Below are 26,374 nucleotides of genomic sequence, written 5' to 3'. Positions count from 1 at the left end.
ATAGGTTGATTGCCAGTTAACTTTGCACAGCAATTGGTGAATTGAAATGATGTGTTTTTCCAGAACTAACGGGCATTGCTTTGCCATTGTTGAAGAAGATGAACATGGAGAACCCATGCTTGCTTCAGGTTGCATGAAGTATGAAGGTTCAGATTTTCAGTGCAAGGTACAAACAAGTTCATTTATTTTTAAAATTGTCCATAAAGGGAACAGGATGGAGATTATGCAGGGTAGCTGTGAGCAGTTAAATCTTTGCAGATCACAACCACTACAATAGGGACTTTGGATATTGCCCTTTACTACGGTGGATGATGCTATGCTATTGACAAATCAAGACCCCAGTCCTGCAGTTGACTGCACACACACATCCTATCTGTTTCAGGATTGGCAGCAAAGTAAGCACATGAAACACGCATTAGAGGGGGCAGAAGAGAAGATGACTTAGCTGAAAATTTTGTTTTGTCGATGGGGGTGAAAAAGGAAATAGACTGTGGGCCAGTATTTTCAAAGGTGACTAGTATCTTTGGGAGTCTCTATTTCAGGGGTGCCCAACCTGAGCCTGAGAAGGAGCCAGAATTTACCAGCGTACATTGCCAAAGAGCCACAATAATATGTCAGCAGCCCCCCCATTAGCTCTTCTCCCCCTCCCCCCAGTCCCTCCCGCCCACTGGCAGCCCCACCAATCAGCACCTTGCCCTCCCTTCCTGCCCCTCCCGATCAGCTGTTTCGTGGCATGCAGGAGGCTCGGCAGGGGGAGGAGGAAGAACGAGGGCACTGCAGGCTTGGGGGAGGGGGCGAGAAGGGATGGAGTGGGGACAGGGCCTGTGCAGAGCCACGGGTTGAGCAATGAGGACTTCCCAGCACACTGGAAAGTTGACACCTGTAGCTCCAGCTCCAGCATCGGTGTCTATACAAGGAGCCGCATATTAACTTCTGAAGAGCCGCTTGTGGCTCCAGAGTCACAGGTTGGCCACCCCTGCTCTTTTTCTAGGTGTCCAATTTGAGACCTTTAAAGGGGCCTGATTTTTCCAAAGGTCCTGAGCAACGATGTTCTGAAAATAAGGACTCTTTAAAGAGTCTTGGAATGGACACACAAACTCACTAGTCTCTTGAGTTGTGGTGTGTAGTATATAATTTAAATATAAATTTTGAAAAGCTAACTTCTGCCATGTTAATACTGTATTGGGTCTGAAGAAAATTCCTTTGTCACTCAACTGTTATTTTGAAATATGTGATATTTACATTAAATTTCATATTGTGCAGCTAATTACTGGATACAATATATATACACGTGTGCGTGTGATATGCAGGGCTGAGCATGGGCATGCTCCAGAGCTTAACAGGACTTCCCTGCAGTTTCAGCTTAGGGCTTCTGTTATCCATACCAGGTCTGGGTGCTTGAACTGAGAGCTGGGTGACTCTTTCCCCTATGTTGTCAATGACTTCTTCCGTGCCCCCCACCCCCACCCCCAGAGGAGGAAGCTACCTGATTTGAATACAAAGTAGGGACAAGAGTCAGACCTTGGAGGGGATGTGGAGTTGGAGGTTGGGAACAAGTTGGGCTGGGCAATTGGACTGGTTCTGGGAGCCAGTGATGGGGACTCTAACTGGTTGGCAAAGAGACTGGGACTACGACTTGGAAGGGAGATTGGGTATTGGGGGGGGTGAGAATGGGAGGCGTTAGGTGAGGAGGAGTCAGGGATTGGCCAAATTAAAGTTGCACGGACAACCTTATTTCTGGCATTTTCTGGTTTTTGAATGCTTGACCTATCTTCCATAATGTTTTAACATACTTCAGGGGTGGGGGTGTAAAAATATGAATATCTAAAGAGCAGTGGTAGTCGCACCCAATAATCTACCAGTGAGAAGTCTACACGTGTCCAGTCTCCCTCATAATACAGACAGATAGCAAGCAGTGGAATTGTTGCATGCAAATTAGCTGTAGAGCGCGGATGGTGATTGGTACTTCTTCGAGTGATTGCTCATATCCATTCCAGTTAGGTGTGTGCGTGCCGCGTGCACGTTCGTCAGAGAAACTTTTACCCTAGCAACACTCGGCGGGTCGGCTGGGCGCCCCCTGTAGTGGCACCGCTATGGCGCCGCATATATACCCCAGCCGACCCGGCCACCCTTCAGTTCCCACTTACCACCCGTGTCGGTCGTTGGAACAGTGGAGTGCGGCTTGGCTGACCTCCACCTTTCCCTAGCTACTCGCTTATCCTCGTTCTTTGATAATAGTTATAGTTGTTTGTTCTTACATAGTTAATTAGATTAGTTGTAGTTTATAGTTATAGTCGTTACTATTTGTTGGCGGGGTGTGGGGGTAACCCCTACCCCGCACCTGGTACCGGAGCCATGCCTGGCTCACCGGGCTTCAAGCAATGTGCGACCTGCCATAGGTCGATGCCGACGGGAGATCCCCACGACTCCTGTCTGAAGTGCCTTGGGGAATCGCACTTATCATCTAAGTGCCCCATTTGCAAGGCTTTTAAGCCACGTACGAAGAAGGAGCGGGACATTAGGCTGCGACAGCTCCTAATGGAAGCGGCGTTAGCGCCCTCGCCTTTGGCACCGAGCACGAGCCAGCAGGTGAGCAAAACCGCCCCTCCGGCACCGAGCACTGTCGGTACGCCTAAGGCTTCCCGGTACTGTCCGCAGTCGGCACCGAAGTCAACTACGCGCCGCTTCCTCTCCCCGAGGTCGAAGTCGGCAAAAGCTCAGACGGGCTCGACAACGCCTGCATCGCAGACAGAGACTGCGTCTAAGGCAGACCACCCGGCACCGAACCCGGCTGCAGCACCGCCTAAGCCGGCTCCGTCGACTCCAGCCCCACGCGGGCCGTCGAGTCCAGCGCCTGGAAGCTCCCCGGCACCGGCTGTGGTAGAGCTCACTTTGCCGTCAACCCCAGAGACGTTCACGGCGGCCAGAGACTTGATCGCTATGACCGATCCGGCACCGCCCATACCCCCGGCACCGCCGGTGCAGGTAACACCCTCCATGGGCAAGCCGATCCTGACCAGGCCGTCATCTGTCAGTGTGCCGGACCGTCACCGCACGAGGTCTCGGTCCCGCGAACGCTCCAGATCGCGACGTCGCTCCCGCTCCCGGCACCGCTCTCAATCCCGGCACCGCTCCCCACGGCACCGGTCAAGCTCGCGGCACCAATCAGTCTCAAGGCACCGGTCGATCTCTCGTTCCCCGTCCTGTTACTCACGGTACCGCTCCAGCTCTCGGTACTGCCACAAGCACCATTCCTCCCGGAGCAGATCTCGCCTTAGGGGCTCGAAATCCCAGTCGACCTCCCGGCACCGGACCTGTCGCAGGTCCCGGTCTCGCTCTCGGTACCGCTCTGCGTACCGGCACCGGTCCCCACGGTCCCGAGGTGCAAGATCGATTGGCACTTCAGCGCCAGTGTTTGCTGCCCCTCCCTGGCCGTCCAGACAGACGTCTGTTTCCTCGCAGGCGGACAGCTACTATGACCGGGACCGTGATACCGAGGCGCCCGCGGCAGTCTTTCAGGACACACGTCCTCAGGATGCGGGGCCTCAACAGTGGTCCTTTTGGACACCCTGGGCGTACCATCAAGCCCAGGGTGCTCCCCTGGTCCCGGTCCACTCTGCTGCCTCATAGCATAGGGCACCAGAAGCCACCATATCCCGCCCCCCTCCGGATGAGTCAGAGGAGCATGTCACCCATCCTCCGGACTCCCCTGGGCAGCTGGAACAGGAGCCACCACAGGAGCAGGGTGCCATCCAGGACCCTCTCATTCCCGGGATATCATCCTCCTCTTCCCCGGATGAGGCTGTGGCAGGGACTCCTTCTTCAGGGCCTCACCGATAGACTTAAAGGCCCACCCAGGAGCTTTTTTTCAGAGGGTGGCGCTAATATCAACTCCATGGAGCGAAGTCCCAGAGGCTGGAGGATCCGATAGTGAGCATCCTGGCCGCGGATACCCCAACCCGCGGTAGCACTGCCGTTCATTCAGGACCATCCAGGCTACTGCTGACATTCTTCTGGCAGTCTTCCAGCCTCCATTTCCGCCGACGGCAAAGGGGGTCGAGAGAAAGTACATGGTACCCTCTCGGGGGGGTACGAGTACTATGTTCACTCCCCCCTCCTCTTTAGTTGTCCAGTCGGTCAACAAGAGGGAACGCCATGGTCAGCAGGCGCCTGCCCGAAGTCCAAGGAGGTACAGCTCCGAGTGGCCAACCAGCAGGCTCTGTTGAGCCGGTACAATTACAACACCTGGGCAGAGGTGGGCCGCTTTACCGAGCTGCTGCCCCCTGACTCTCGCCAAGAGTTTTCGGCATTCGTAGAGGAAGGCCAAGAAGGTGGGCAGGACCTCTCTCCAAGCTCCCTAGACGCGGCCGATTTCGGCTGCCAGAACTTTGGCCTCAGGCATCACGATGAGGCGTAATTTCCTGGCTCCAGGTCTCCAACCTACCACCGGAGCTACAGTACCTTTGAGGGCAAGGTTTGTTCTCGGACAAAATGATCTCGGCTGCCAGAGCCTGAAGGACAAAGAGTCATCATGAGGTCTCTGGGCATGCATACCCGTGATCCAGCGCTAGACCCTTTAGGCCCCAACCCCGACCGCCCGTATTTTCCACCGCGAAACAGGCAGGACCTCAGTAGGAGGCGCGGGGGGTGCGCGGAGGCGCCAGTCAGGCCCCCATGTTGGCAGAATCAAGGGCCCTCTAAGGCTCCACCAGGGCCTAAGGCCAACTTTTGAAGGTGCGCCCGGGATGGCGTACCAGCCTCAGGACAGGATCCTTTACCCCTTCTCCAACCGCCTCTCCTACTTCCTCCCTTCGGGTCACAACTTACTTCTGACCTGTGGGTGTACGCACGCTGAAGCAAGGATACCACCCAATTTGCTTCATCCCGCCTCCCACCCCCCTTCTCAGGCCCTCTTCAGGGACCCCTCTTCACGAGCAAATCTCTTGCACAATTGCAGTCTCTCCTCGCCGCAGAGCCATAGAGGAGGTTCCGATAACCGAGAGGGGAAGGGTTTTTACTCCCGCTATTTTCTAATTCCAGTCCAAGGGAGTTCCGGCCGCTTCTAGACCTGCGGGGACTCAACAAGTGGCTGCTCAAGTTGATTCACATGGTCTCCTTGGGACTAATATCCCGTCTTTGGATCCTGGAGACTGGTACACCGCCCTTGACATGAAGGACGCGTACTTCCACATTGCCATCTTTCCTCTGCACAGGAAGTACCTTCGGAGTTCACGATCAACCACCTGCACTTCCAGTTCGCAGTCCTCCCTTTGGCCTCTCCACGGCCCGAGGGTATTTACAAAGTGCATTGGCATCATCGCTGCACACTCCGCAGGCAGCAGATACATGTTTCCCGTATCTGGACGACTGGCTCATCAAGGCTCCTCAAGCACAGGTCCGTCAGCACGTCGCCGTGATCCGGACCTCTTCGCCCGGTTGGGCCTCCTGTCTTAACATGGAGAGTCCACACTGGTCCCTACTCAGAGGCTGGACTTCATAGGAGCGACCCTGGACTCCTCGCTCGCCAGGCTTACTTGCCCCAGGCCGCTTCCAAACGATCACCTCGATCATCCAGGGTCTGCAGGCTCTCCTCTCACCTCGGCTTGCACCTGCCTCGGTTTTACTGGGATATGGTCACCAAGTACGCCAGGCTCCGCATGCGCGGCCCTTTCAAACGTGGCTCCATCGGTCTTCCGCCGAACAGGGACCCCATGGATGTCCTGGTCACGGTTCCTTCGGTCCCTTCGCTCCTCGACTGGTGGCTGAACCGTCCTGGTTTGTGTGGGATGCCCTTTCATCCACAGCAGCGTCACTAAGTTTGATGACGGACGCGTCATCCCTCGGATGGGGGCCATCTAGGTCGCTTGCGTACCCAGGGCCATTGGTCAACCCAAGAGCTCACCTCAATATAAACGTCCGGGAGTTGAGAGCCGTCCATCTGGCCTGTCAGACGTTCCAACAGCATCTTCCATGGCGTTGTGTTTCGGTGTTCACGGACAACACAACGGCCATGTACTACATCAACAGGCAAGGGGGGACCCACTCGTCTCCCCTGTGTCAGGAGACCATTCAACTGTGGGACTTCTGTGTAGCCCACCAGGTGGACCTAATAGCATCCTTTCTCCCGGGGGTCCGGAACGTCCTGGCAGATCGGCTGAGCCGGTTGTTCCTCTGCCACGAGTGGTCGATACGGCCGGACATCATACATTCCATCTTCCAGAGGTGGGGGTTTCCCCTCGTAGACCTGTTTGCCTCCCGCTTGAACAGGAAGTGCCAGGAGTTCTGCTCCTTCCAGGGTCTCTCCCCCGGATCGATAACGGACGCGTTCCTCCTGCCCTGGAACCACCGCCTGCTTTATGCCTTCCCTCCGTTTCCTCTGGTGCACAAGGTCCTGCTGAAACTCTGCAGGGACAAAGTGCGTCTGATCCTGATTGCGCCTGCGTGGCCCAGGCAGCCCTGGTACACCACCCTGCTGGATCTGTCAGCGGCCACTCCGGTCCTCCTCCCTTTTTTCCCGGACCTGATCACACAGGACCACGGCAGGCTTCGTCATCCAGACCTGCGGGCCCTCACCTCACGGCGTGGCTCCTGCATGGCTGAACGCCGAGGAGTTGTGCTGTTCCGCTCCCGTGCAGCATATTCTCCTCAATAGCAGGAAGCTCTCCACCCGTCGGACGTATATAGCCAAGTGGAAGCGCTTCGCATTCTGGTGCGCGTCTCGGGACGTTTCTCCATTAGAGGCATCAATCCCCACGACCTTAGACTACCTCTGGCACCTTAAGCAGCAGGGCCTGGCGACTTCCTCTCTGAAGGTACACCTGGCAGCTATATCCACCTTCCATCCGGGAGAGGGTGGTCATTCCATGTTCTCTCACCCAGTAGTCTCTCGGTTTATTAAGGGCCTGGAGCATACCTCTTCCTCCGCTTATCACCCTGCCCCCTCCTGGGACCTCAACTTGGTCCTAAACAGGCTTATGCTACCGCTCTTTGAGCCACTCGTGACTTGCTCGCTCCTCTACCTGTTGTGGAAGACGGTCTTCCTAGTGGCTATTACCTCAGCCAAGCGGGTCTCCGAGCTCAGAGCCCTCACTGTAAACCCTCCTTATACTGTCTTCCATAAAGGCAAAGTACAACTGTGACCTCATCCGGCGTTCCTCCCTAAGGCAGTGTCTGCCTTCCATACTAGCCAGGACATCTTTCTCCCGGTTTTCTTTCCAAAGCCTCATTCTTCTCGGCGGGAACAGCAGCTGCACACCTTAGATGTGCGCAGAGCGCTGGCTTTCTATATTGAAAGAACCAAGCCCTTCCGAAAATCTCTGCAGCTGTTTGTGGTGGTTGCGGAGCGTATGAAAGGTCTGCCAGTCTCCTCCCAGAGGATTTCCTCCTGGGTAACAGCCTATATTCGCACGTGCTACGAGCTAGCTCATGTTCTGTTGGGACGCCTCACGGCACACTCTACCAGAGCTCAAGCTTCATCAGTGGCCTTCCTGGCGCACGTGCCCATACAAGAGATTTGCTGTGCTGTGACCTGGTCATCGGTCCACACTTTCGCCTCGCACTATGCGTTGGTACAACATTCTCGAGATGACGCAGCCTTTGGGGCGGCGGTACTCCAGGCTGCCACGTCTCACTCCGACCCCTCCGCCTAGGTAAGGCTTGGGAATCACCTAACTGGAATGGATATGAGCAATCACTCGAAGAAGAAAAGACGGTTACTCACCTTTGTAACTGTTGTTCTTCGAGATGTGTTGCTCATATCCATTCCACACCCACCCTCCTTCCCCACTGTCGGAGTAGCCGGCAAGAAGGAACTGAAGGGTGGCCGGGTCGGCTGGGGTATATATGCGGCGCCATAGCAGCGCCACTCCAGGGGGCGCCCAGCCGACCCGCCGAGTGTTGCTAGGGTAAAAGTTTCTCCGACGAATGTGCACACGGCGCGCACGCACCTTACTGGAATGGATATGAGCAACGCATCTCGAAGAACAACAGTTACAAAGGTGAGTAACCGTCTTTTATGTCACCTCTGATGTCATAGTGGCCTGACTAAAATGTTAACTGAGCTGTTGACCTAACCATGTCTGTGTCTTATATAATCACAACAATCAGATAAAATAATCATTAATAATTTAGCTAAATTAGAACCTAATTTCTTAAACATAGGCCACGCACAAGATTTCAGTTAGACTTTTCAAATTTTCAAATTATTATTCCATTACTACTACCAGTTGGGACAAATTAAAAACTGACATAGGTGCTAAATGTATTAAACCCCATTTTAAGATCAATTTTAACTTGTTAATTATCAGAAATTAATTCTGTAGTCAGAGTATATGCCATAAATTTGGGAGAGGATACGTGATATATTTTTCATACATAACCAAGGGTTGAATCCCTGTTTTATGTGCAAAACAGAACTCAGTCTTAACTATGTAATCTCTACAGTACTGTACATATATACCATCTGTAATATCCTCCTTGTTTGGCCATTTCAGGACTTTTGAGTTATTTTCTCTTGTTCTCCATTTTTAGGATTCCCCAAAAGCACAGCTACGTCGGACAATTGAATGCTGTCGAACTGATTTCTGCAATCGGGATCTACAGCCCACACTACCGCCACTTGGTAGTACAGGTAAACTGCTGTTTTATCAGTTTATACAAACTAATCTGGAGTGGGTTTATCCTTCCTGACCAACTGATATAATAATAGGAGAAAGTGTAGGACAGGACTATTGCCCTTGCCTCTGTTTCTTTCCTCATTACCTCCTTTGGTCCGAAGGTCTGTGCTAAATCCTACGCTTGCCAACTCCATCTCCCCCCTTGACCTGACCTTCACACTGCATTTTCCTCTTTCAGACTTCTCCAATTCAGATGTTCAGCAATCATCATTTTAATTTTAACAATTTCTGCATTATCTATTTTCTATGTCCCATTTTCTTTCATTTGTACCTATTCCAGAATTTTCAGAGCATCTGCTGCCTCCTCATACCTGCCTGCCTTACTCTGACTATATGGTCACTGTCCTTTTGTTCCACACTTTCCTTCCCTGGTGCATCATTTTATCCGAGGGGCGGGCAAACTATGGGCTGGATACAGCCCCTCAGGGCTTTGGATATGCCCTCCGGATTGCCCTCTGTGGCGCCATGGGTCCTGCGCCGCTCTCAGAAGCAGCCTTCGGGCAGCGGGGCAGGAAGCTCCACGTGTGTTACCCTTGTCTCCAGGCACTACCTCCCGCAGCTCCCATTGGCCGGGAATGGGGAACCCTGAGCAATGGAAGTTTTGAGGGAGGTACTTGGAGGGCAGCGCATGCAGAGCTCTCTGCCTACCCTCTCCCAGGGGCCGCAGCGCTTCCTGGAGCGACATGGGCCGAGGGCAGGCAGGCAAGGAGCCTGCCCTGGCCCCGGTGCACACTGCTGCCACCCCGGAGCCGCTTTAAGTAAGCGGCGCCAGGCCGGAGCTTGAACCCCTCTTGCACCCCGCCCCCCAACTCTCTTCCCTAAGTCTCCTGCCTGCACCTCGCACCCCTGCTGCACCTCAACTCCCTGCCCTGAGCCCCCTTGTGTACTCTGCACCCCTCCTGCAACCCAGACCCCTGCCCTGAGCTTCCTGCTGCATCCTGCAGCCCTGTGCATCCCAACCCCCTGCCCTGAGCTCCCTCCTGCATACCACATCCCTCATGCACCCCAACCCCCTTCCCTGAGCCCCCTCATGCACACCGCACGCTGCCTCTGCCCCAGTCCCTTGGCCTGAGCCCGTTCCTGCACACCACCACTCCTACACACACCCCGCATTGCCTCCTGCACCCCAACCCCCTGCCCGGTCCTGCATACAAATTCCCCACCCAGATGTGGCCCTCAACCCAAAAAATTTGCCCACCCCTATTTTATCCTATCATCAGTCTGCAGCCTAGTTTTTTCCATAACTTTTGCTGTTACTTTTGCAGTGCTGACTATCTCTGAAAGAAGTCTCAGGACCTCATCCAACTGTCTCAACTGTAAATTTTCTTCCTCATGCTCTGCTGCTAACTGAACTATTATATCTTTGTTCATTTCTTCAGTGCCAGAAATTACTTTCCATCTTAGACCCTTTGCTCTAACTCTTTTCAGTCTCTCACTGCCCTGGGTCTTTCTAATTTTTTAAAGCCAAAATTGACAGGATTCATCAAAAGATCTCTTCCTCTATAATCATTTTGTTTTTGGATTATGTCTGCCTTTGCAACTGTGTTCACCACCAAGTTCTCTCGGCGTTCATCCACTTCTGGAACCCCAACTTTTACTTACATAAATATTTACTAACTATCCTAAACTTTGTATAATAGCGTCTTTATACAAAAAGCCTCATTTGTGGTTCAAACTTATTTCGTCTTCACAGATAGCTTTGTACCTTAGCTGGCTGCTATGTTTTTGTTTTGTTTTGTACTTTTAGAATTTGGCAAAAAAACCTTCCCTTCCAAAAGTGCTCTCAACTCCAGTCTTTTCTGCCATACGATCAGCAGTGGCATTGGGATTCAAGTGGTATATAAGGCCCTGCAGTGACTGTGGAGTGTGCCCTAATCCCTTCTGTAGTAAACATTTCTGACCCATTTTCCCCCTGGAATTTTCACTCTCCTGAGGGAGAAAGGGGAGAACCTACAATATCTAGCTAGTGAAGTAGTGTGTTACTAAATGGAACAGGAATTATTTTTGGTTTACGTATCCACTTTTATAAAAGCACCTACCTGTGCTACAGGCACAGAACAAGACTTGTATATTGTAAAAAAGTCAGCAAGACTATGGTTGTAAATGGACGTCCCAGTCCTTTAAGATATATCATATTCCTACTTTCCCTGGTCTGCAGCTTTATTTAACTCCGTTACTTTCATTTGAAATAGTTTGGGAAAACAGGTGAGTCTTAGAGTCCTGTGAAGATCGTACGATATGTTAAGTTTCTGATCTCTCGCATATAGTCCTAGACATTAGATCCTGTTTACATTTTCTATTTTAGTGAATTTAGAGTTGTGAAAGGTACTAAAATAGACATTTCTGGAAACTGTGTTCTTGTGTTTATTCACAGAACAAATATAGCATGGACAGTAACTGTGGAAGTTTTGGCCACTATGCTGTCAGGAGAAAGGAAATTGAACTATACGGATGTGAATGTAGTTCAATTTCAGTTAAATATTTACTTCTGTAATAAGACAGCCTTGAAGGATTGTGACAGGTGCTCTTGAGATATGGGAGTGGTACTACTAGGACTTGTTCTGAGACTACCAAACTGTGATATGTAGACCACCCAACAGCCATCAGATGGGAACGTTTGATAGCTGTCAGTCTGGACTAGATTTAAATAAATAATCGAGAGATGGAAGTCTCTATATCCCATTGTCAATTTTGTGAATCAGCCAGTCTCACAGGAGAGACTGGATATATTGGCAAGATTCTGAAACTATCCTTCACTGTTTATAAGTGCCAAAAGAACTTCAAATTCTGTCTCAACAACCACTGAAGACAGAAGTACTTCAGTCTCATGTCTCCTCTGAAATTTTGCCTACTCTACAGTACATTAAATCCTTTAAAGAAAGTTCAGCAGTGCTAAGGAACAGTAATTTACCCATTGCATGGGATGTGGGACAGTCACATGTGCAAAGTTGTTGATAGAAGAGTGTGTGAGGTTACCAGTAAGGTTTTGCATTCGTATGAGTGATTTTTTTTAAGCTGGAGTATATATTACTTTTGGTATCCGTTGGAAGTGAAATCCTTCAGGAGCATTGAAGTGAGTTACCACCGGCATTGTAGGCAATATTAAGATAGCAAAGCATTTTATATAAGTATGTATAAAAAATGTGTGGGATACCCACAGTATTGTCAGTGTTGCCACAGAGAATAAAATCTGATGTTTTGCAATTCTTTATCCGTGCTGCCCCTTTTGGAAAGATCCCTGATATTGCTGAGTGTAGCTGTAACTCCAAATGAAAAATAATATTTCATGGGGAAGAGGTTTACAAAATTGGCAATTACAAAATACGTAATCTATGAGAAAGTGACTAATAAATAGAATATTTTATTTATACTAGAATCTTATTACTGGCAGCTTTTTAAGAAATAAGTATTGTAACTGTTTTATTTTTTTAAACAGATGGACTTTTTGATGGCAGCGTTCGTTGGATGGCAGTGCTGATTTCTATGGCAGTCTGCATCATTGTTACAATCATCTTATTTAGCTGCTTTTGTTACAAGTAAGGAGAAGTACTTCCTTTCGCGCTAGTATTTTTTCCTGTATGATGATATACACAATGACTTACTCTAGAGATGTGTTTAGTTAGAGAGATTAAAAAAAAAAAAAAAAAAGATCCAAGAGGAAACCAGCTAAATGTAACTTTACATCTCTATGGACAGTAGTTTATAATGTTAGGTAAAAATGTGGACATTAATGTATTGTATGGAATTTCATAGAATTTGATGTTTTATTCCAGCCAGGTGTGAAAACTGTACAGGTTTTCAAAACAAGGTATTATTTTGGCACTGTAAAATTCCATAAACAAGAATATGTTAGCGCTTTTGCCCAGTTGGATATTCAACCACTGCTGTTTTTATTTTTGTGCTACTTCTGAGTTTTATCTTCTGCATTATTCTGTCCTAGGAACATATTAAAGATTCAAGTAAGCCACAGGAATAAAACTTTTTACAGTTTTTCTACATTTTTTTTAAAAAATAGGAGCTATATTTGTCCTGCATAGTCTGAATTGAAAATGAACCATTCTGCATTTTTGTCGCTTCTGGTCATTCTCTGTTTTCTCATTGCACAGGGATGCACAGTTGACCCTAATATTCTTTAACTCTAAACCATAAATTTAAACCACTAATGTAGTGGAAACAGTCTAGTATTATATCTCACACATATGTACATTGAGATAGTGCAGGAAGGTTTTATTAATATTTTCATGGATATTTGGTATCAGGTTTCTGTCAAAATGAAACCTGAATGGGAGTATGAAATCCTATTAATAGTAAAGAGTAGGTACGAGTGTTGGTAAAATGACTAAATTTTCATAGAACAGCTGCAACCAGAAGAAAACTTGTCTTATATTTATGGTATTCTTTGTCATCTGGAGTCCCACAGGACTTCACAAACTTATCAAATTATATTCTTTCTACAAAATTCTGTGCAGAATATTACCTATAAATGTGTATTTTAAAAGAAGCAGGGCTCAGTTAGGAGTCCTGCACCACTCAGTGCTCCAAATTATGCAGGGTAGTTTTTCTGCTGCTCTCTGGTAAATAGTGTAGCATAATTGAATATGATCTGTGAAGTTGTATATATGATATACGAAGGCAATATATAAAATCTATTGATGTATGTATTGGATGATGCAGTGCTCGTACCAGCAGTACAAAAGGAAAGTTAGGTTGGCTGTGTGTGAAGCTGCATTTCCCAGGGTTTTTTCCCCCCAGAACACAAACATTTTGAAGGTGTTGAGGGGGAGGGAGGAATGTGTAGGGAGATCTTAACTGAGCATTTTCTGTTTTTCTGATAGTTATTTTGGATTTTGAAGCCTTATGCTCTGGGAGCATGTAGGGAGTGGAAAACCTGGTTGTAGGGCAGTAACCTTAACTCTAACTTTACAAAGCTGTTTGTACATGAATTTTTTAAGTAGATTTCACCTCCCTGTTTTTCTCTAGAGGAGTTGCTCAGGATGTGCTCAGGCACCACAATGGTGCGTGTGATCTTGGAACCTAAATAGAAATTATATCTTATAGTGCTTCCTCTGTGCCCTTGGCCTAGAAATTCTCTTGGGGATAAATTAGGGATTTTAATAATACTATGGTAATAGGACCTAGTGGAATCTGGGTTGCAAGTCGCTTCACTCAATTTCTCTGTTGTTTTGCCCATTTGGAAGTTAGTGAAATAGAGAAAATCTTAAGTAGTTAGGATGCTTTCCTTTCATTTATGAGTTCCAGGAGGTGAAGCAGCAAAGAGCAGAATAGAACAGAACAAAAACAGTCTGTAATCCTCGTCTTCAATGTGGGTGCTTCCAGGAACAATGTTTATTGTGTACCAGCTGGGGTTTAGTTCGTTAGCCAGGTTGTCATAATTGAAGGCATTGACATATCAGAGAAGTTTAATGTAAAAAAATCATGGCTTCATTGTAATTGCATATAAAATAAATCTCTGCTTTCCTGTTTGCGATTTTTATTATATTTGTTTTGTTGGAAAGAAAGAAAAATTATAGGTATTTTTAAACAATTACTACAGAACAGTCATTTGCAGCTCTCAGCTCCAGCATCACTAACCAAAAGATATCTCAACCATTATGCAGATGAACTGAGTTCACTTGTATTCTGTAATCCTATTGGCAAAAATACTGCAAATATTGATAGAAAGTCCTAATTTGCTCTAACTGAAGTTAATATAGCCCAGATGGAAATGTTGACTTGAAAATGTTATATGACCACTTGATAAGTTGTAAATCAGTATGTCTACATGAGTCTCAAGTGTCTTTTGTACACAATTTAAATATTCTTCAATCTGTCATCTAAAAATGACATGACCATGTAATAGATATTGCTTGTTTTTAAAAACATATACTTAGCCTTTTTCTTTTCATAGTTCAAGATGTTTAATAAACTGTAACGTTATATTTAAAAGTATTAACGTGTATTTTTTTCTTTTGCAGACATTACTGTAGATGGGCAGCAAAGAGACGTTGTTATAATCGTGATCTGGAGCAAGATGAAGCATTTATTCCAGCCGGGGAGTCATTAAAGGATCTTATTGACCAGTCACAGAGTTCTGGCAGTGGATCAGGACTACCTCTGTTGGTAAGCCAAAGTCTTAGATTTACTTTACTGTTCTCCTGAATGCCAAAATGGTAAAACTCCATTTAAATATATTTTAATTCTTGAAGTATATTAAAAATCCACATTTGCATATTCTTACTATTAAGAAAACATATATACAAATAGACATTTTAACCCCTCTATACAGTTACCTATTAGAATTATAATATACGACAAAGATAAAATAAATCTGAGTCCATTTCACTTTTTCATTTTTATGTGGAGTAGTGAAGAATATACGGCTAAGAAACTATTTTTAATGTTTTAAACACGTTATCTTGCATAGACAAGACAAGATTTGTATCACTAATGCACTCAAAGAAATTCCCACAGCTACATTGTACTCTGTTGGTTAAGTTTGTGGTTTATAAATTAATTTTCAAAACTTACATCTTTGACTAATTCAATATACCAGTCCTACATCCTCCCATTTTTCTATGATTCCCGTAACATTTGTTTTATCAGTGACTCTGATGTATCTTTGTTCTGATACGTCTTGTGTAAATCCATGTGTCATCACTAGGGCCCTACCAAATTCAAGGTCCATTTTGGTCAATTTCACGGTCATAGGAATTTAAAAATTATAATTGTCATGATTTCAGCTACTTAAATCTGAAATTTCATGGTGTTGTAATTGTAGGGGTCTTGACCCAAAAAAGGAGTTGGGGTGAGGTTGCAAGGTTATTATTGGAAGGTGTTGCAGTACTGCTACCCTTACTTCTATGCTGCTGCTGGTCGTGTCACAGCCCTCAGAGCTGGGCAGCTGGAAAGTGATGGCTGCTGGCCAGGATCCCAGCTCTCAAGGCAGCAGCAGCGCAGGAGTAAGGTATGCATACAGTATACAGGTATGCATACAGCAGTATGGCTGTATGGTATTGCCGCCCTTACTTCTGCACTGCTGCTGGCAGGGCGCTGCCTTCAGAGCTGGTTGCCTGGCCAACAGCCACCACTCTCTGGCTGCCCAGCTCTGAAGGCAGCGTAGAAATAGGGGTGGCAATAAAGTGACACTCCTGCCACCCTTCAACCAAAATAACCTTGTGACCTCCCCCCTCCCCTGTAACTTCCTTTTGGGTCAGGACCCCCAATTTGAGAAATGCTGGTCTCACCTGTGAAATCTGTGTAATATAGGATAAAAGCATACAAAAGACCAGATTTCACGATCCATTACAAGTTTTTCATGGCCATGAATTTGGTAGGGCCCTAGTCATCACTACACTAACCATATATGCATTTCACTCAAAGTCACTTCTGAAGACCTTGGTCTTTGCTTTTTACTCACTCTATATTGCAGATATCCCAGATTTCCAACAGAAAGCTCCTGCCTGCTTTCTCCCATATACAAAGACACACAACATCACCTCATTCACAGATCCCAGTAGCTCCTCATTTGTTTTGGGATCCAGATCCAGAATTATCCTCAGGTTTTTTTAAAAGTCTCCATGCACTTCAAGCAGCTAACTTCATAGATCTTCTCTTTCTCTGAGTATGTGTCAGTGTGCATCCCACTGTAGGTTTGCACGTACCCTGTGCATGTGAGGTTAGATGATTTTTTTTAATAACCATGTCCATCCAAGCTGCACGTGCACCCTGTGCCACCTCATGTTCCCTGCGAGGGTATAGAGGGCAGAGTTGCTGCAGCCCTCTTATCAGTTCCCTCTTACCACCCATTGCAGCAAGACAGAACCCTGTCAACCTACTTTTTTTTTTGTGATCTTCAAACTAATCACCTTGACTGGTTATATGAAAAAATCTATCTTCAGTCTCATCTTCATTTATTTTTTAATTTGTATGTTCCTAAAAACAAAACAAAAAGAACAATCCTACATCCCCTCCTGTACAGTGGGGCAAGATGCCTCATGCCAACCTCCCTGGCAGACTCTAAACCCACAGGGTTTAAATCCTGCCCAACCTGCAATGGACTCATTGCCTTGGTTGATGAGCATAACAGCAGCCTTTCCTGTCTCAAGGAGAGTCCCATCACTGATTAGTATTTAGTGCGCATATCCTTTTTAAAGACTCAAAAATAGAAGGACTCACGGCTGAAACTACACCAACTCAAGCAATTAATGAGCATCACCTCAGATCCAGACAAGACATCCTCCTCCAAAGAAGATGTCTTTAGTGGGTGCCTTCCGAGGAACCACCACACTCCAGTGGCCAGCAGCAAAAGAAAGAAAACATGAAAATGGACACCTGTTACCCCAGCATTGAAACCTTTGGCACCAGCTGCTGCTACACCAGAACCAACAACTGTTTTGTCACTATTAGCAACATGCTTGGCACCAATGCCTCTGGCACTACTAATGTTCACACCAGCTCACCAACACAAGAGCATGACCAAAAGGCAGGGCCAAGTGGAGATCAAACACTGAGAAGTATTGCTCAGGGAGGTGTGATAAGACATCAGTCTTCCACGGACAGTGTCTAAGTCATCTGCTAAGGGAGTAGCATGGGGTAAACTGGCACCTGCATCAATTTCAGGACTAAGACCTGCCCTTACAGAGCAATCAAGATCCTCTCTGGGGACATCATTAGTGCCAGCATAGCACCGGGGCTGAGACATTACCCCGTGGCACCCCTATTTGAAGAGTGTTTCTCTTCTTCTCCATTCCCAGATTTCTCCTTCATGTTGAGCAGCAATGCCTCTTCTCTACTTCCTGAGAGTAAACCTAGAGCTGATACCAAAGATCCATCTTGCAGGTCACAACACCACAAAAGAGACATGGGTGGCATTGAGCTAACCATCTATAAATGAGCCCCAGAACCCTTACGCCATGCCACCTTAGCCTTACTGGTACTAGAGCCTGACCCAGGAGCTGTACAATACCAGGGATCCTCAATCTCCACCTAAAGAGTAGTCATTCTCACCTGATGAGGCAGTCATACCAATTCCTGCCTTGACAGTTAATTGATGACTTTTAAGCATCTCCGAGATCCTTTGGTGGAGACCCTGAAAGTCAAAATGGCAGTCATACAAGAGAAATCCTGTCAACTCTTTGACATTTTGACCGCATCAAATCTGGCAAGAATTGTTCTCCCCATAAATGAGGGCATGCGATAGCCAAGGGTCTCTGGCAAGCCCCTGCTACCATCCAGTCCATTGCAGAACAGGTGAACTGTAGAACTAGCAGGTGCCTCTAAAAAATTCAAATACTTTTATTCCCATCCAAACCCAGGATCATTGGTAGTTGCAGTAATTCAGGAAAAATCAAAATTGACAAAAGGCATGCCTAAGAACAAGGATATTCAGGTACAAAGCCTACTCGTCCACTTTAGTGTAACTCCATATGGCCAGCTTCCGGACTTTCACCAGATACAATTTCCTGAAGTGGGAAAGGGTTGGTTCCCTTCCTGGTGAAAGTACTACAGGGCTCTGGAGTGTATATAGATGTCAAAGAAGGTCAAATGTTTACCAGTACAGCCCTAAAGGCAGCCTGGGATACCTCCAGCACGGCCTTAAGGTTGATGACCATGGCTGTAACCAGGAGGCTGTTTGCATCTGCCATGGGGAAGTTGAGGATAGCATACAAGACCTCTTTTTCAATGTGTGGAACTCTTCAACAAAAGAACTCAGGAAGCACAGTGATTCTTGAGGGATTCAAGGGCCCCTCTCAACGCAGTAGGCTCACCCATATTCTCAGGACAGATAGTCAGAGTACCTGTCATGGAAACAATTGTGAAACTCAAGGAGACTCCAGTCATCTGCCTCCGCTGTCACACACTCTTGCATCATCCAAACAGTAGATTTGATGGGAAAGTCAGAGCCTCAGTCTTCAGTCTTGGATATAGTAGCCCTTGGCTAGCTCTTTTTTTTTTCACATCTTCTGCTTACCCACTCTCCTTCCCTGTCCCTCTCCAGGGATCCTTCACATGAGAGTCTGTTACAAAGAGAAATGGCCTTGTTCCTTCATTGAAGGGCTGGTCTGTATTACCATGGTAAATCGATCCAAGTTACACTACTTCAGTTACGTGAGTAACGTAACTGAAGTCGACATAGGTAGATCCACTCACCACAGTGTTTACACTGCACTGTGTTGATGGGAGATGCTCTCCTGCTGACTTCCTTTACACTTCTCGGGGAGGTGGAGTACACAAATTGATGGGAAAGCGCTCTCCCATTGATTTAGCATGTCTTCACCAGACCCGCTAAATCTATACCGCTGCAGTGATCGCAGCAGTGCCAATTTAGCTAGTAGTGTAGACATGCCTAAGATCCGTAGACGATTCTCAAGAATATAGGGAAAGAGGCTTCTAGCCATGATATTTCATTATGCCAAGGAAGAAGGGTCTTCATCCTATTTTAAACCTGAAGAGCTGAACAGCTACACGCACCACCTCAGATTCAGGATGGTATCGCTTGCCTCTGTTGTTCCATTTCTTCAGGCTCAAGCATGGTTTGTGGCTTTCAAATTGCAAGGTGTGTACCTCCATATATCTATCCACGTAGCCTGCAGGAAGTACTCAAAATTCAAAGTGGAACTATATCATTACCTGTACAAGATAAAGCTGCTTGGGCCCTCTACAGCACTGGCCCACTTCATAATGCAAGGCTTTCATGTCTCTCCCTGCCTGGATCACTGGTTGATGAGAGGCAGATCGTGAACGTGACACTGCCTGATAGACTTTACCTGTTGCCCCTCCAACTCTGTGTAAGAACCTGCAAGAGTAGAACCTGACACCATGGGGTTCCAGACCACCAACACTTCAGCATCACCACTGGAGGCTCAGACTAGGTTTCTGCTGGAGGATCCTGTGACACTAGACACTGCAGGAAGTACTCTCCAGTGGGGCCTGAGTGGCTGCCCCAAAAGTCCACTGATTGGCCAGTGCTGGTATCTATACCAGAAAGCCATCACAGGGACCTGTCTGAGTAACAACGCATTGTTTCTTCATTGTTTCCACTCAGACCTTGCCTTGCTGTGAAACCCAGACTCTGGCTCCTGACCCTTGCTTAATCCCGATTCTACTACTTGCCTCCTGTCTACAACTCAATGCCTGACTATGACTTCTGCTTGGCCCCAGCTCCACTATTTGTCTCCTGACTGCAGCTTGATAACTGACCTGTGCACACAGGCCACCCATGGCCCTGATTGTTTTTAGACCTTTTTTGCCACCCATACCGCATCCAACCCCACAGAAGTTGAATGGGGTGGACCACCCTCTGACCAGAGGTTCCCTGAGGATCCGAGACCTGCAAGACCAAGTCACCTGTCTGCAGGTAGAGAATCTTACACTACAGACCCAAACTATGCAGTTTGTAACCAAGGCACAATGGGCACAGTCACTAAGCCCAGGTGAAGCAGCTTGCTGCCAAAGCACAGACCTTATGCAAACAGCTAGCAAGCAGCTATACTCCGTTGCTCTTCCTGCTCTATCTCCAAACTTATCCCACAGACTAGTCAGCCTTCTCACTGGCACAGTGTTTGATTGAGCTTCCCTCCTGTCGGAGCAGAACAGCCCAGTGCTTTCCAACTGGGATGCCATTGTGCAAGCCTTCTTGGCCATTGTTGATGACCCATATCACGTCTGCTCTGCAGATGCTGCCCCCTGGAAGGTTTGTCAGAGGAAGGAGCTGGCCACCACCTACACCACTTACTTCAGATGGCTTTCTGTTGATGTTGAATGGTATGAGGCAGCCCAGTTTACACCAGTTCCAGTTAGGACTCAATGAAGTGGTAAAAGATGATCTAGCCCACGTTGAAAACCCCACGTGCCTAGAGGCCGTTATTGACCTTGCCTTGTGCATCTGCTCTCGGCTGCACAAGTGGAAGGAGGGGAGAAGGAGCTGCCTGATGCCCCCACATTTATCTAGTGTGCAAAAACCTGTAGAACTGAGTCCTGAACTCATGCAGGTCGACCTGGTTCACTGATTCCTGACCCTGGAGGAGAAAGAACATCAATGGCAGTTGAATCTCTGTTTTTACTGTGGAGTGCCAGGTCACACCCTTGCCTACTGTCCTGCTTGGAAAATGGACCAGCCCAGGCCCGGTAGGGGGATATAACCTCGGCATCACCAGAGCTCTGTGCTCTGGAATCACCCTGAAACCCTTGAGTAGAACCTGACCCTAGAACCACGGCATCTCCCTGCATTTCCAGTTGCCACTGTAACTGGGGGGGCTTGGAACTGGTGAGATGGATTCCCCTGCAACTGACACTTTGGGACTGCTCCCAACTTTATAGACCTTAAGGCACACTAAACACTCCAGATCCCTTTCCAGCCAAAATCTATGCCAGACCTGGTGGAGATGATTTATAGGCTGCTCCTGTCAACAGGACTGGTGATCCAAGAGACCATACCCTTACAGGCCATAGTGGAGTGGCACTGGGAAATAATATGTTTAGATGTGATCCGCTCTCCATTCTTTTCAGTAATTCTTGACATTCTTTTGTTGGGGCAGCATGACCCTTGTATTTCCCAGTGGTGGAGGAACATAAGCTTCTCCTCCAAATATTGCCAGAAAGCTTGCGTCCATCAAATTCACCAGGCCCCAGGATACCCAAGCCCTAGGCCCCAGCATCAGATAAGACTCTTGGAAGTGAGACCCCGGACAGCAGGAGCTAACCAGAAGGGGGCAGATCTAGACCAGACCCCCAACAAATATTAAGACTACCTGGATGTGTTTGAAGGGAAAAACACAGATTCACTGCCCCCACAATGGGGACTATGAGTGTCCAATAGACCTACAACTTGGGGCAGAGGTGTCCTAAAGTTGCATATACACCATTTCTGAACCAGAGCTCAAGGCACTACAAAGGTATAGCCAGGAAAATCTTTCAAAGAGCATCATTCAGCAACCCATCTCTCCAGCAGGAGCACCAGTCCTCCTTATGCAAAAAAAGGATGAGTCACTATCATAGACATCAGGGATGGCCAAACCGCGGCTTGTGAGCTGCATGTGGCTCTTTTACCGTTAAACTTGCATAGCCCGCTCCCCAGCCCTCCCATTCTCTGCCTACCGGACAGGTAGGGAGGGGGGAAGCTTGGAGGTTTTGCCCTGCAGCGGGATGGTGGGGCTTGGGGCTTCTGCTCAACAGTGACGGGTGTCTTTGGGCTTCAGCCCCATGGGGCATGCCTACCAGGACTTGAGGCTTTAGCAGGAATGGTGCTGAAGCCCCAGCAGGTGCGTCCCACATGGCTGAAGCCCTGAGACCTCTCTCCCTGCGGGGCTGAAACCCCAAGCCCCACCAACCTGCCTCTCATGGGGCTGAAGTCCTGTCAGGTGCACCCCGACTCTTGAACTTCTGAAGATTGTCGTGTGGGGCTTGGAGGGTCAGTAAGTTTGACCCCCCGATAGAATCATAGGCTAATAGGGGACCACAAGGGTCATCTAGTTTAACCTCTGCAGCGTTGCAGGATTTGTTGTATCTAAACCATCCAAGACAGATAGTTCTTCTTCAAGTGATTGCTTATGTCCATTCCATTGTTAGTGTGTGTGCTTACCACATGCACCGGTGCTGGAAGATTTTCCCTCAGTGGTATCCGTAGGAGACCGGCTCTGGCGCCCTCTGGAATGGCACACGAATGCACTGGTATAAGGGGCGCCACTGGCTTGTCCTCCCTCGGTTCCTTCTTATCGCCAATGACAGTGCTGGAACATCTCCTTGCCTCAGGAAACTTTCCTTCTCATCTGTGCCTAGTTGTGAATCTCTCTTGTGTATAGTTTATTGGTTCCCTTAGTGCATAAGTTAGAAATAATCCCCTACCTGACTTAGCCTAGGGATGGGGCATGCCCCGATCCCCAGGCTTCAAGCCTTGTGACTGCTGCAAAAACTTATGCCAGTCAGTGATCCCCATCAAAATTGTCTGAAGTGTTTGGGGGAGAGACACGTGAGCGACAATTTGTAAAAGTTTCAACCTGCGACCAAAAAGGAGCATGGCATTTGACTTAGAGTGCTCCTTATGGAGTTGGCCCTTGCACCTGCCTCAGAGCCAGCTATATCGGACTCCGCTCCAAGCACTGCAGCATTGGTGTGAAGTGCGCCACCGACACCAGCGTCCGACTAGCACTGATCCCCATCCCCAGTAGCAGCTAAAAAGCAAGGAAAGACCAGGAGAGGAGATTCTCCTACATCCCATAAAGGGAAGGAGAGAGCCGGGGGAGAGCAAAGACCCACATGGGGCAGCTCCTTCCCTTCAGACAGTGGCCAGTCTCCAGCATCTCTTGGGCTGTTGAGCCCCCTAAGAGTCCCACTCACCACCCCAGGAAGTGGCAGAGGCACTTGGCACTTAGCAGTGCCATCCATGCTGGAGGTCTTTCAGGCCACATTGTCCTTGCTGGTGCCACTTACGTTGGTTAGTGAGGTTCCCCATTCAAGGGGTAAACCCACTCTGGGACCTCTCCAGCAGTCCCCATTGGTGCAGCACTGCTCCCCAATGCAGGGGTTGCCCTGCCAACGCTCACCTGAGCAGTGCCGTCAGCCCTGGGTATGGGTTGGCTTACCTGTCAGAGTTTCCAGCATTGTTCCCTGGACTCTAGGCAGCATTCCCCAGGATCCTAGCATTGATCACAGCTGTCTGGCGCAGACCTGTGGAGGTGCATTGCCAGTTCACAGAGTCCCAGCACCAGTCCCCAGAGTGGCCGATTCGATCTTCAAACTTGTGGCACCACTCTGGAGAGTCAAGATGCCCGTCTCCGGAGTCCTGTCACTGGTCTCTAATTTGCCACTATGGATCCCAACAGGTACTTGAATGATCTCCTGAGCTAAGACCTTGATCCTCTCACTCCCAGTCCCAGGGATCTGCACCACTCTCAAAGCATGAAGCATCGATCACTGTAGTACTGTTACCATTCCGCTGAATGCCGCTGCCGGTCACAGGAGGTGCAGCACTGAGAGCCGCCTTCCCTGTACAGGTCACTGGTGGAGACCCGCAGAAAGGTCTGACAGGAATGGGGCAGACAGCTGGCATCAGTACCGTCCTGGTTCCCCTGGCGAGTCTCTCCCTCTTCAGGCTCAGGGAGTGAAGAGAAGGATCTGTCTGCAGGCCAAGGCCACTCATCGGGGCATCGGCATTCCCATCAGGGACACCAGTGACCGCATAGCCCCAGGTTCAGTGGCTCCCTGGCAACTATGGAACCCCTGAGAGTTTCCCCAACCATCGCAGGGACATCTGAGGAATGGTTGATGACAGTCTCCCACTGCTCCCCTGGCAGAGGCTACTGAGCTAGCAGACCCGCCTATACCCGCCTCCTCATCCTCTTCGCCTGATGAGGCAATAGCAGGACCTTCCTACATAGGTTCACCAGGAGCTTATAAAGAGGGTGGCATCTAACCTGGGTTTGGAGGCCAAGCAGTTGGCAGAACCCTCTGACCTCCTGTTTGATGTTTTAAGTGCAGCAGCCCCCTCCAAAGTGGCATTGTCCATCCATGAAGGAGTGATAAAGCTGTTCAAGGCCTTCTGGCAAACCTCCAAATCACTGCCACCCATGTAGGATGAGGGAAAGTATTACGTCCCTGCCAAGGAATTTGAATACTTGTATACATACGCTGCTCCATGCTCACTGGTGGTATTGGCAGCCAATGAACGTGATAGACAGGACCAACTGGGATCAACCCCTAAGAGTAAGAGGGTGAAGAGGCTTGATCTCTTTGGCAGAAAAATTTATTCTATGGCCAGCCTCCAGTTGAGAGTTGCCAACCATCAGGCCATTATTTTAACATTTGGCAGTCTATGCCCAAGTTTGCAGATTCACTGCCAGAGTTCCTGGCTATTCTGGATGAGGGCAGAGCTGTGGCCAGGGCAGCCCTCCAGGCAGCTTCAAATACAGCAGACTCAGCGACCTGGACCAGGGCTTTAGCCATTTCCAGGAAGCGTGCTGTGATGGGTTGGATCACAGAAACCCCCTTGGGAGCTACCAACTGATATGCCAGGACGACCTCTGCTCCTGTTTTCCTTGCCAGCTCAGGACTCCAGCCACCCCGTCTTGCTGAGCCAGATACCCCTATCTGCTCCAGCAAAGACCCAGGGTCTGAATTACTTGCCCCAAAGCTACAGGTTTACCTGAAAACAGCTCACAAAAGTGTGCTTGTCTTTAGGATTCAGATGCCCAACTCCCAATGGGGTGTAAACCCAAATAAATCTGTTTTACTCTGTATAAAGCTTATGCAGGGTAAACTCATAAATTGTTCGCCCTCTTTATCACTGATAGAAAGATATGCACAGTTGTTTACTCCCCCAGGTATTAATACATACTCTGAGTTAATTAATAAGTAAAAAGTGATTTTATTAAATACAGAAAGTAGGATTTAAGTGATTCCAAATAGTAACAGACTGAGCAAAGTAAGTCACCAAGCAAAATAAAATAAAATGTGCAAATCTATGTCTAATCAAACTGAATACAGATAATCTCACACTCAGAGATGCTTCAGTAAGTGGTTTTTTGTTTTTCTTTTTTTTCTCCTCAGACTGGACACCTCCAGGTCTGGGCACAATTCTTTCCCCTAGTACAGCTCTTGTTCCAGTTTAGGTGGTAGCTAGGGGATTCTTCATGATTGCTCTCCTCTCTCCCTTTGTTCTCTTCCATCCCTTTATATATCTTTTGCGTAAGGCGGGAATCCTTTTGTCCCTTTCTGAGTTCCCACCCCCTCCTTCTCAATGGAAAGACACCAGGTTAAAGATGGATTCCAGTTCAGGTGACATGATCACATGTCACTGCAAGACTTCATTATCACTTGCCAGCACACACCTATACAGGAAGACTTACAGGTAAAACATACCTATCTGCAGACAATGGTCCCAGTTAATGGGAGTTATCAAGTTTCCAAACCACCGTTAATGGCCCACACTTTATATAATTACAATAGGCCCTCAGAGTTATATTTCATATTTCTAGTTTCAGATACAAGAGTGGTACATTTATACAAATAGGATGATTACACCCAGCAGATTATAAGCTTTGTAATGATATCTTACAAGAGACCTTTTGCATGAAGCATATCTCAGTTACATTATATTCACTTATGATTAAATTTTTATAAAACCATATAGACTGCACAACGTCCTGGTTTCAGTCATAGGTCCTATCGGTGGAGGTTCAACAGTCCATCCAGGACTTCCCCTTCAATGGCCTGGAACTGTTCGCGGAACAGACAGACAGCAGTTACATGGCCTGAAAGACTCAAGGGCTGTCCTGTGCTCACTGGGCCTCTACATGCCAGCGCCTGTGAGAAAGTGGTTCAAGCCACAGCAGTCCCACAGGTTTGGGGGCAATCCCAAACAGCCTTTCTGCAAAAAGGGCAAGGACTACAAGCACTGGCAAGGCCAACACCCGGCCTCCTCAGCTCACTTGAGCTCTACTTGCAACCAGCCGGGTACTAAGCAGGCATTTTGAGTGTGCACTCAAGGGCGACCTTGCAGTGTGTGTCCTGGATCCAGCACCCCTACTTTCTTCCAACCGCTTGTCTCCCTTCCTCCCTGCCTGGGCTCTATAACATTGGAACAGTGGATCCTCTGCACAGTAGCGGGGGGGTATACCCTCCAGTTTATTTCTACCCCGCCCCCCCAACACACACACTCTCTCTCCTTTCTCATGAGCATCTACTAGCTCAGGAGCTGCAGGGCC

General features: G+C 48.1%; 1 protein-coding gene across 1 annotated transcript in view; it reads left to right on the top strand.

Annotated features, from left to right (window-relative positions):
- BMPR1A (bone morphogenetic protein receptor type 1A) overlaps window positions 1-26,374 on the top strand; it is a 189,149-nt gene that overhangs the window by 136,972 nt on the left and 25,803 nt on the right. Inside the window, exons 5-8 of the mRNA XM_075072542.1 lie at window positions 64-166; window positions 8,530-8,629; window positions 12,112-12,211; window positions 14,651-14,795. Of these exons, the coding sequence (XP_074928643.1) occupies window positions 64-166; window positions 8,530-8,629; window positions 12,112-12,211; window positions 14,651-14,795 (448 nt within the window). The remainder of the gene's footprint in view (window positions 1-63; window positions 167-8,529; window positions 8,630-12,111; window positions 12,212-14,650; window positions 14,796-26,374) is intronic.

Source organism: Chelonoidis abingdonii, chromosome 15, assembly GCF_003597395.2.
Source record: "Chelonoidis abingdonii isolate Lonesome George chromosome 15, CheloAbing_2.0, whole genome shotgun sequence".
NCBI lineage: Eukaryota > Metazoa > Chordata > Testudines > Testudinidae > Chelonoidis > Chelonoidis abingdonii.
Note: the sequence above shows the minus strand (reverse complement) of the source record. Positions and strands in the feature narration are given on the sequence as shown.